This window comes from Lynx rufus, unplaced genomic scaffold (genome assembly GCF_022079265.1).
Source record: "Lynx rufus isolate CCGP_SWC_20201006 ecotype Redwood Valley unplaced genomic scaffold, mLynRuf1.p SCAF_12, whole genome shotgun sequence".
NCBI lineage: Eukaryota > Metazoa > Chordata > Mammalia > Carnivora > Felidae > Lynx > Lynx rufus.
The window spans coordinates 67,464,289-67,475,829 of record NW_025814826.1 but is presented as its reverse complement, the minus strand read 5'-3'; the positions used below and the strand labels follow the sequence as shown (position 1 = coordinate 67,475,829).

At 58.8% G+C, this 11,541-nt stretch overlaps 1 protein-coding gene across 2 annotated transcripts; it reads left to right on the top strand.

Moving 5' to 3' along the window:
* Nucleotides 1–6,293: 6,293 nt before the first annotated feature.
* Nucleotides 6,294–11,332, top strand: LOC124507515 (cytochrome P450 11B1, mitochondrial-like). 2 transcript variants are annotated; one of them, XM_047073852.1, is made up of 9 exons: nt 6,294–6,532; nt 6,921–7,076; nt 8,098–8,297; nt 8,426–8,629; nt 8,863–9,017; nt 10,019–10,185; nt 10,616–10,694; nt 10,792–10,989; nt 11,219–11,332. In XM_047073852.1, the coding sequence occupies exons 1-9, from the start codon at nt 6,294–6,296 to the stop codon at nt 11,330–11,332; spliced, it is 1,512 nt and encodes a 503-aa protein (XP_046929808.1). The 2 variants fall into 2 exon arrangements, with proteins under 2 accessions (XP_046929808.1, XP_046929809.1); XM_047073853.1 differs by lacking the exon at nt 10,792–10,989.
* The last annotated feature ends 209 nt before the right edge of the window (nt 11,333–11,541 follow it).

Here is an 11,541-nt window from a genome sequence, read left to right as displayed (position 1 = left end):
TCACCAATAAACCAGTCCTACAAGAAATGTTAAGGGGAATGCTGAGTGGAAAGAAAAGACCATAAGTAGAGTAAAAAACAAAAACAAAAAAAGGTAGGAAGCACAAAAGCAGCAAAATTAAGTATATCCCACTAAAATTCAGTCAAAGGATTCACAAAATAATATAGAAACAAAAATGAAAGGATGTAAAGTATGATGCCATATGCCTAAAACATGGCGGGTGGGGAGGAGTAACGAATGTGTTCAAACTTAAGCGACCATCAACTTAACACAGACTGACTGCTATATGCAGAGGAGGTTGTATACAAACCTAATGGTAACCACAACTCAAAAACCTATAATGGACACACAAACAATAAAGAGAAAGGAATCCAACCACTAAAGAAAGCCAGCAAGATGTGAGAGAAGAGAGCAAGAGAAGAAAGGAACAGAGAACTACAAAAACCACCGTAAAACGAGAACCAAAATGGCAAGAAGTACATCCTGTCAGTAATCACTTTGAATGGAAATGGACTAAACGCTCCAATCAAAAGACATAGGGTGATAGAATGGATAAAAAGGCAAGACACATCTTTATGCTGCCTACAAGACACCTATTCCGGACCTAAGGATACCTGCAGATTGAAAGTGAAGGAATGGAAAAGCATTTATCATGCAAGTGGAAGTGAAAAGAAAGCCAGACTGCAATACTTATATCGACAGAATAGACTTTAAAATAAAGCCTGCAACAAGAAACAAAGAAGGACACTACATAATCATACAGAGGACAATCCAACATGAAGATATAACAATTGAAACTCTTTATGGACCCAAGATGGGAGTACCCAAAACATAAAGCAGCTAATTACAAACATAAAGAAAGTAATCCATCATAACACCCCACTTACATCAATGGACAGCTCATCCAAATAGAAAATCAACAAGGAAACAATGGCTTTGAATGACACACTGGACTAGATGGATCTAATAGGTATATTCAGAACATTCCATCCTAAAAGAGTGGAATACACATTCTTTTCAAGTGGACGTGGAACTTTCTCCAGAATGGAGCATATGTTAGGCCACAAAACAAGTATCAACAAGTTTAAAAAGACTGAAGTCATATCATGCATCTTCCAAACACAATGCTAGGAAACTAGAAATCAACCACAAGGAAAAATCTGGAAAGAGCACAAACACATGGAGGCTAAATAACATCCTGCTAAACCAACAAATGGGCCAACTAAGAGATCAAAGAGGAAATAAAAAGACATATGGGGACAAATGAAAGTGAACACACAATGGTCCAAAATATTTGGGACACAGCAAAGCTGATCTAAGACAGACAGTTTTGCAGGTTAGGCCTACCTCGAGAAGCAAGAAAAATCTCAAACAAACAAACTAAACTTACACCTGAAAGAGCTAGAAACAGAAGAACAAAGGCCAAAGCCAGTACAAGGAAGAAAATAATAAAGATTAGAGCATGAATAAATCAAATAGAGACTAGAAAACAATTGAACAGATCAATGAAACCAGGAGCTGGTTTATGTTTTGAAAACATAAAATTGATCAACTGTTAGGCTGATGAAAAGAAAGAGAAAAAAATAAATGAAATCAGAAATGAAAGAGGAGAAATGACAGCTGACATCACAGAAAATAAAAAAGATTATAAGAGGATGTTATGAAAAATTACATGCTAACAAACTGGATAACCCGAAGATATGAGTACATTCCTAGAAACATATAACCTCCCCAAACAGAATCAGGATGAAATAGAAAATTTGAACAGACCAATTACTACCAATGAAATTGAACCAGTAATCAAAGAACTCTCAGCAAACAAAAGTCCAGGACCAGATGGCTTCACAGGCAAATTCTACCATTTATTTATTTATTTATTTATTTATTTATTTATTTATTTAATATTTTTAAAGTTTATTTATTTATTTTGAGAAACAGAGAGAGAGTGCATGAGCAGGGGAGGGGCAGAGAGAGGGGGAGAGAGAGAATCCCAAGCAGGCTCTGCACTGTCAGTGCAGAGCCCAATGTGGGGCTTGAACCCATGAACCGTGAAATCATGACCTGAGCCCAAGTCGGATGCCACTGAGGTGCCCCTCCACCAAATATTTAAAGCAGAGTTAATATTATTCTTCTCAAACTATTCCAAAAAATAGAAGAGAAAGAAAATCTACCAAACTCATTCTATGAGGCCAGCATTACCCTGATTCCCAAACCAGATAAACACACCACTAAAAAATAAAACTACAGGCCAATAGCTCAGGCGAGCATAGACGTAAAAATCCTTAACAAAATATTAGCAAAGTGAATCCAACAGTACATTAAAAAAAATCATTCGTCACAATCAAGTGGGATTTATTCCAGGGTGCAAATGTGGTTCGATATTCGCAAATCAATGAATGTGATACATCATATCAACACGAGAAAGAATAAAAACCATATGATCATTTCAGTAGATGCAGGAAAGGCATTTGACAGAAGTACAACATTGATTTATGACAAAAAACCCTCAACAAAGTAGGTTTACAAAAGGGAACATACCTCAACATAATAAAGGCCATATATGAAAAACCCACAGCTAACATCACACTCAGTGAGGAAAACCTGAGAGCTTTCCCCCTAAGGTCAGGAACAGCCAAGGATGTCCACTCTCACCGCTGTTATTTGACATAGTCCTGGAAGTCCTAGCCATGGGATTCAGACAAGAAAAAGAAATAAAGGCTATCAATTGGTAAGGGAGAAGTAAAACTTTCCCTATTTCCAGAAAACACAATACTATATACGGAAAGCCACAGAAAGCTAGAGAAAACAAGACACGCTGGCGCTCCAGGGAGGAACGTCTCAGACACAAGTCACTGAAAGGTTTAAAGTCACAGGATGGAAATTTACATCCCAGGCGACTATCGACCAAAAGGAAACAGCTGCACCCAGGATCCTGGGATGGGAGGTGCACTAGTGTCTTCAGTGGCCAGAGGAGGGCCCCTTGGGACCAAGAGCCAGCATGGGTGCCTTTTGCAACCTGCTCAGTAGGCACCTAGAAGGACGGAGGCCCCGGAGCCACAGGTGCAGACGAATGCACTGCATGAGCCCTTGGGCTTTCAGAGGCTTCTCCAGCGACCACCCAGAATAGAGATGCATTGGGCTATGTCAAGGGCACTGCAAGAGACAGCTGCATAGGAGAAGCACCCGCCACAGAAGGTGTCAGGTCTAAACACCTGCCCGCCTTAGAGAGTGTGAGGACAGCTTAGGATGGCAAGATTCGGTGACACCCTTCTTTCTGTCTTCCACTCTGTTCCATCTCAAACTGGCTGGCATGTTGGGTGGCAGAGGGAGAGAACTAGGAGGAGGGCAACATGCACACACATGAACACATACCCTCCTACTGCTGGCTGCAGACTCATGCAGACCCAAGTTCGAAGCAGTGAGCTCTGTGTTTTTAAAAGTGTAGGACAGGGAAGCAGAATATGAATGACACAGACTCAGACTCAGGGGCCAGAGTTGATCCTGGGGAGGAAGCAGGAAGCACAAAGGTATGGAGCTTGGAGAAGCCCTGATCCCTACAAAGCCATTTGTGTTCTCCACGGCATCATTGGAGAACCCAGGGGCGGAGGGGACACCGCGCGCCGGGGCAGCGGCTGGTGTGTGCACACGAGGGCTGTATGTGCTCAGGCGTTTGTTCATTCAAGAAACACAGACTGAATCTTAAGCCATGGCACCCCTGTAGGCCATGAGGCCGGGCTGGGAAGATCAAGCTAGAAGGCTGGCATGCTGCGCGTGGAGTCCCTTGACCTCTCAGAGCTGCCCACAGGACCGCGGAGTCCTGACTGGATGCATAAGGTGCAAGACGCTGTGGGATCCGTTCTCTGGTTTTCGGATTGCTGCTTTGTTTCCAGCCGGTTATTACACTGGAATGGGAGCTCCTAGCATCAGTCAGCTCGGAGCCCGGGGGCACCTCCCCTCCCTATGATGGCTGTGGGAGCACTCCCTGTGTTCACAGCTCTAGACCAGGTGGCTGGGGCCCTGCCCCCTACTGTCCTCAGCAGGCAGCAGGGGAGGGGCCGCTGTTGCCTTTGACCCTCAGCAACCTGGGGACCGTGTCCCACCCCCACTCCGGCCGAAGCAGCCTCTACGCACTGGTAGCCGTGGACCACCTGCAGAGGACCAGGGGCCTCGAGACCTATTGCCTTTTCCCAGACCCGATCTTTGGGGGTGGAACGAGCACCGGACCCAACCCAAGTCCTAGAAGACAAGCAGCAACGCACGTCTAGCTGCACATCCCCAGGGAACCCGCCTTCCTGTGCCCCAACACCAGGCCCCATCACTCAGTCCCTGTCTCTCCCAGGCCTTGGGGCCTGGTGGTAAACGGCCGGTATTTGGTGCACTGCGTTGTCTGCACTTCAGCCGTGCTGGAAACCAGGCAAAGTGTGTCGTGCTGTCGTGAGCTTCTGAGACGTGTCTCTTGTCCCTCAGTGCCGTCCTGTCACCTGACCCTCCACGGTCGCGCGTCCTTCCCACGTGGGCCCTGGGACAGCGCTCCCCACTCGCGTTGGGAAGCCCGCTGTGTGCCCGGACACGATGACGCGCTTCTCCTGCGCCACGTCCCGTGGCGGCCCCTGCTCACTACAGCGCGGAAGGACGGGTGCACGCACTCGTTTCCAACCCTGCAAGTTCAGCGGTGGGAACGCACCGCCGCAGAGACCGTGCTCCCCGACTGGGCCTTGGCCCGTGGTCCCCACTTCGGCCGGCTTTTCCTATCGCCCACACTCTGGTTGGCAGCGGAATGCAGTGCAAATACGTGCGTGGAAGCCGCTGGATCCCAGGGCCCCTTAAGAGCCGCGCTTCCAGAAGAGGGGCCGCCTGGACCCGCGGTGGGCAGACGACGGGGGGCGGGGACAGTCCCCGCTGGGGGCGGGGCCCGAGGCGCGGCTGCAGTTGGCCCGCGGGCCTCCAGAGGGCGCCCACGACTTCCGCCGCCTGGGCCGCCGCTGGGGGCGGAGGGTGGCAGCAGGCGGGGCCGGCTTGGCCTGGGCCGCTGTGGCTTCAGCCTGCGTCTCTGCCGAAGCAAGGCGTGCCCACCGTTCGGGGCTGAGGCACGCGCACGTGGCAGCTTGCTGAAGGGGCCTGGGCAGTCGTGACTCCTCGCCCCGCCGAAGACTCCCCGGGGCAACGACTGGAGCAGGGACAGGATCCCACTGAAGTACCCTTGAAGAACTCAGATCTTGGCCCTTCCCACCGACACCCGCACGCAGCCTCCATGCTGCCTCCAGAACCTCATCGCCCCCTCCCCAAATCACGGTCAGGGCTGGGGGCCCAGCAGGAGCCAGGGCCGCGGGGCCCCTGTGACACGTTGGGAGCCCTGGGGGTGGCAGGAACCCAGGGCTTGTGACCCCTCATCTGAAAATGGGAACGATGATGGCCAGAGCCACCTCGGGGGAACCCCGCCTGACGTGGGTGAGGTGCCCTGGGACCCCAAAGCCGGGATCCACCCTCCAGAGGGTGGGAGCCCACGCCCACAGCCCCCATTGTGGACTTGGTCCTCCCGCCTATGGCCTGAGCTCTGGGTCCGCACCCCTGAGCGCAGGCTTCCGGGTGAGAAAGGAGGGCCTGGGCACTGAGCGCCGCCCCTGCGGGGGGCCACACGGGGGCCAGGCAAGCGGTGCCTCATTTCCCCGCCTGAGGAGTGGCTGGCTCGTGTCCTGGGCATTCGCTGCCCCAGAGCTGGGGCAGCAGAGCCGGCGAGACGGGGTGCCGGCCACATCGGTGCCACCCACAGTTGGGTCGCTGGAGTCCCCTAAGTGCCCTGAAAGCCCTCCCGGGCGGGGACCCTTGTCGGCTCACGTGGGCGTTCCCTGCACCCAGCCTATGATCTGGGAAGAGCGGACAGAAGGCACGTAGGTTTGTGGGACTCATGGCTGCCCACTGCTTCCCGCTCTGGTCCTTGTAGAAAGGAGAGGAGAACAGCGCAGGCCCCTGCGTCTCTCGATTAGATAAGGGGCCCCATCCGTCTTGCTCCCTTCCCCCACCGGGGAGGAGGGAAGTGCTCACAACCCGCCAGCCCCACTCAGCCCCCGATCCAGACCCTGCCCTGCTCTCCACACCCAGCAGCCAGCAGGCCTTGCGAAATCGTGGCACAAGGTGCCCATCCGTCTCTTCTGGAGGCCTCCAGCCCTGACCCCCGCTGCGGGTTTCCTGGCCTGGTCCAGGGACAACTTCTCCCATGACGCGATCAGGCCGCAGGCCCAGGCCTCCAGCGAGATAAAAGAATTGCGCTGACGGGGGGCGGAGGGAGCAGCACGATGGCATTCGGGGCAAAGGCACGAGCGTGGCTGGCAGGGCCCTGGCCGTCCCCGGGCAGGGCACGTGCACCGGGCGCCGGAGCCGCTCCGGCCCCCAAGGCGGTGCTGCCCTTCGAGTCCATACCGCGCTGCCCCGGCAACAAGTGGATGAGGTTGCTGCAGATCTGGAAGGAGCGGCGCCTGGAGAACCTTCACCTGGAGGTGCACCAGCTCTTCCAGGAGCTGGGGCCCATTTTCAGGTAAAGGCCTCCCCGCCCACCTCAGCCACAGCACCTGTGCGGCTCTCCCTAGCGGCTGCTGAGTCCGGGCCAGGCGCACTGCCGCCTGTGCTCTGCGTCCCCGGGGAGGCGGGGTGGGTGCCGAGCAGCGGGGGTTCTCGGCCCGGCACCTGGAGACTGCGGCTCTTGGGGAGGAGGGAGCACTCCCTGGCCGTGGCTGAGAGGGCAGAGCGCGGACAGCAGAGCAGGAGAGGCTTGGGTCAGACCGCGGGAGGGACTGCCCGCTCCGGGAGAGCCCCAGTCCGGGAGAAGGGACAGGCCCGGGGGAGACGGGCCGCCTGGGTCCTGCACAGTGAGGCCTGGGGGAGGGCACGGGTCCCCCAGCAGGGCTCCGAGCTTCGTCCCACAGGTATGACGTGGGAGGGACACGCATGGTGCTCCTGATGCTGCCCGAGGACGTGCAGAGGCTACAGCAAGTGGACGGCCATCAACCGTGGCGGCCGCCCCTGGACCCCTGGCTGGCCTACCGACAGCATCGCGGGCACAAATGTGGCGTGTTCTTGCTGTGAGAGGGAGTCTGGGCGGGCAGGGGCGGGGAGGGGCGGGGCAGGGCTGATGGCAAGCGGGCCTGCCCAAGGCCCGTCCAGGTTGGGGCGGGAGAGCGGCCGCCGGCTCCCGCTGGGTGCCCACCCCTTGGGGATCATATGTGTCCTGGGGCTGAGGAGGGGCAGCGGGGCCGCGGCCTCAGGGAGGAGGACGGATGATCGCTGCCATCAGGGAGCCCCCAGGCTGCACAGGCCTCCGCGGACTCCCCGTGCGGGGTGGGCTTCTCCCTTCCTACAGGTCAGGGCGGGCAGCCCAGGGCAGCGGGAGGAGAGTCGGGGCTAGGGGCTCGGGAACGTGTCAGCATGTGCTGGGGCCTGAGGACCCACTGGCATTGACTAGAGCCCAGGTGGCTGAGGAGGAGAGAGGCCGGGGCTGGGGGGGGGGGTTGGGGAGAAGGGGACAAGGGGACGGGGGAAGAAGACACCTTTGCCCAGGAGCTAAGCTGTAGGTGGGTGTGTGTGTGAGCACCTGTGTGTGTGCGTGTGTTTGTGTATGTGTGTGCGCGCGAGTGTGTGTGTGTATCCTCTTGGGTGGACAGGGGACGTGGGACCGGCCCAGAAGCATCATTCTCAGAGCAGGGAGGGTTGGAAGGAGAAGGTTGCCGGGGGCCCCTCACTCTGGAGCTGGCTGGCCCACCTCTCCCCTGCCTTCAGGGACAGGGAGAGCCCGGACAGCTGCTGACGTGCCAGCCAAGGGGCCTGCAGGTGTGCGTGAACAAACTCCACGAACCCAGGCGGCACGGCCAGGCAGAAGTTCCGGGCTCAGCCCCACCTTCGACGGGGGCGCCCTGGGCCCAGCACACAAGGCCTCCCTGAGGGAAAGGGCTGGCGCTCACGCCCCCAGGCGGGCAGCCTGCCCCCTGGGACCAGCGGGCCGCTCCCTGCCTCGCCCCTTCCCCTTGGAGACGAGGAAGATGGGTCCAGGGCTGGCCCCAGGCTGCTGACTCGGGCTCCCCTGAAGCGCCTCTCTCTGCTCTACAGAAACGGGCCCGAATGGCGCATGAACCGACTGAAGCTGAACCCAGACGTGCTGTCGCCTCAGGCCGTCCAGAAGTACCTGCCCATGGTGGACTGGGTGGCAAGGGATTTCTCGAAGGCCCTGAAGTCGAGAGTGCTGCAGAATGCCCGGGGGAGTCTGACCGTGGACATCCAGCCCAGCATCCTCTACTACACCGTAGAAGGTCCGCGGGGTCAGGGTGGGAGGGAAGGGGGGCAGGGCTCGGGGAAGCCGGGACCGGCCGGGAACGGGGCTGAGGCCCCCGTGACGCTGGCGGCCACCCTGGGCTCAGCAACCGTTCCCGGTCCACAGCCAGCAATCTAGCCCTTTTTGGAGAGCGGCTGGGCCTCCTTGGCCACAGCCCAAGTCCTGCCAGCCTGAACTTTCTCCGGGCTTTGAAGGCCATGTTAAAGTCTACCGTGCAGCTCATGTTCATGCCCAGGGCCCTATCACGCTGGACAAGCACTCGGCTGTGGAAGGAGCACTTTGAGTCCTGGGACTACATCTTCCAGTATGGTGAGGGCCAGAGACCGGGCAAGCGCTGAATGCCAGGGACACCGGGGTCCCCGGTTTCCCGTCACCACAGGCTGGGGGAGGGCTGAGGTCACCTCAGGGGCCTTTGTGGCCCCGAGAGGCTTGGCGGTGAGGCCGGGCCGGGCCGGTGCTGAGCACATGGCTCGGGGCAGGTGGGCTGACGGGCAGGGGCATGAGGAGAAGTGCCCCGGCCCCTGTCTCTCCGTGCCCCACAGCCAACAATGCCACCCAGAAAATCTACCAGGAGCTGGCCCTCAGCCACCCGGAGCACTACAGCGGCATCGTGGGGGAGCTGCTGACGCACGCGGACCTGAGCCTCGAGGCCATCCGGGCCAACGCCATCGAGCTCACCACCGGGAGCGTGGACACGGTCAGGACAGCAACCAGCCCTGCCCTAGGCCATGGAGCCTCCTGACCCCAGGCTGCGTGCCCCCCCTGCCTGTGTCTCCTGCAGGCTCCTGTTCCGAGCTGACAGAAAGCTCTGCCCTGGGGTGGGGGGCCCGGGAACTGACCCTCAAGGGAAGGGGTCTGCAGTTCCCCGAGTGGGATGCCACACTCTAGGCCCAGTGCAGGGTGGACGAGCCCAGAGACATGAGCAGCACAGACACCATTCAGTCGCCTGGGTCCTGGGAAGAGGGGAAGGGCCGCGATGCAGCTGGAGGGCTGCCTGCACCAGGAACCCTTCCCAGCCCCAGGTCAGAGGTGCTTTGGAGGTGACGGGCGGATGACAGAAAGGGGCGCACAGGGCTCCAGCTTGTGCAAGAGACAACAGACGGCATGCAGCCTGGGGGTGGGGGCAGGCCGTGGGGTGTGGAGTGCAGCCAGAGCCTCCTGGCCCTCCACCTCAGGTTCACGCACCAGCATCTGTGATGTTGTGCTCTGGACCCGGCACCCGGGGCTCCGAGGAGAGGCACAGGCCTGCGGTGGAGAAACTCCCCAAATTTGCAGCCGACTCAGGGGCCGGGGCGGGCCGTCCATGTTCCGACCACAAGGTCTGGGCTGACCTGCCTGCGGGTGTCCGGGCGACAATCCTACTGGGTGCCAACGGTTTGGGGCAGTAGAACACCCCCCCATACACACCCGTGAGAGGAAGGACCCCAGAGGAGGGTGAGAACCAGGCCTCGAAGGGGCTGGAGAAGGCCTGGATCTTTACTGAGCCTGGGGACACCTTCCCTGAGGGAGTCAGGTGTTAGGTTTTAGATCCTGAGGTCCCAGATCCCTGGGATGAGTCCTTCTCCGGGCGTCCACGTCACCGCGGATCTGAGGCGACCCACCCCCAAGGGAGGACCGTCTTCCGGGGTGGAGAGGCCCCGGGGGCTGAGGTGCGTGGCCTGGGCCAAGGTCTGAGCCCTGCACCCGTGGCTCCTGCAGACGGCCTACCCCCTGTTGATGACTCTCTTTGAGCTGGCTCGAAACCCTGAAGTGCAGCAGGCCCTACGCCAGGAGAGCCTGGGGGCCGAGGCCAGGATCTCGCAGGATCCCCAGAGCGCAACCTCGGAGCTGCCCCTGCTGCGGGCGGCCCTCAAGGAGACCTTGAGGTGGGTGTGGCAGGCCCCGGCTGCCGCCTCTGTCCTGGCCCCACTGTCTGGACGGCAGTGCCCAGGGAGCCTGCGGCCAGGTCCTGGGGCTGAGAAGCGGCTTCGCCCAAGATGCAACCCTGTACCTCGTCCTGTTCTCCCGAAAGGGTTAGGAGCTCTTCTCCCCCTGGGATCCCACTTCAATGCCCTGGGCACCATCCTCGGCCGTGTCCGCCGTGTCCGGGGCCTGCTCAGGCTCAGGGAACTTTGTCTGACTCAGGAAGTGCAAGGAAGCAGCTCCTCGTGATCTAGGCTTCCCGGTGCCAGAGGCGACCCGGGAGGGTGGCTGGCAGCTCCCCCAGGCCGGCGCATCCTGGGATAGGAAGGTGGCCGAAGGGAAGCGAGGGTCCCAGGGACCGCTGAGGACCCTGTCGGGTGCCCCCATCCACAGGCTGTACCCCGTGGGGATGTCTGTGGACCGAAAGGTGCCCTCGGACGTGGTGCTGCAGAACTACCACATCCCGGCAGGGGTGAGTGAGGCCCCACAGCCCCTCCAGCAGACGCCAAGCCCGCGTGACCTTCTCACTCCTGGGGCCACCGACCCCGCCCCTCCCCACCTCTCCGCAGACATGGGTCAAGGTGCAACTCTACTCCCTGGGTCGAAACCCCTCTGTGTTTGAGAGGCCCGAGTGCTACCATCCCCAGCGCTGGCTGGACAACAGGGGCTCTGGCACCAGATACCCACACCTGGCCTTCGGCTTTGGTCTGCGCCAGTGCCCGGGGCGGCGCCTGGCAGAGGCACAGATGCTGCTGTTGCTGCACCACGTGAGCGGGCCTGGGTGGCCCAGGGGCTGAGCGGGATGCGACCGGGCAGGGCGTGGCCTGCGGGTGGGCGGGGCCTGGGGGTGCCGGGTGGCCTGCTTGGGGACCACCGGCCTCTCCTTCTCCTCCGCTGCGCCTGACCCGAAAGGTAGGGTCCAGAAAGGCGAGGGAAGGTGGACCAGGACGTCGGGGTTGACCATTTGGCCAGGTGGAACCCGTGCCTCTGTCCTAGGTGCTGAAAAGCTTCCTGGTGGAGACGCTCAGGCAGGAGGACCTAAAGATGACCTACCAGTTCGTGTTCATGCCCTCCACCCCCCCCCTCCTCACCTTCCGGGCCATCAACTAGTCACGTCACCGCGCCGTCGGGCCAGCGGTGCTGCCAGCCCCCTTCTGCCTGCCCCCGGCCACCCTTGTTTTCTCCCACGGACCCTGCTTCTGGAGCCACAGCACTGTCCAGCCGGCGCCTCGCACCGAGGGGCAGGGGGATGAATCTGGCCGCAGGTCCTGCCTGTGAGCCCAGTGCCACCAGCGCCTTCTCCAGCGAGGAGCACCGTC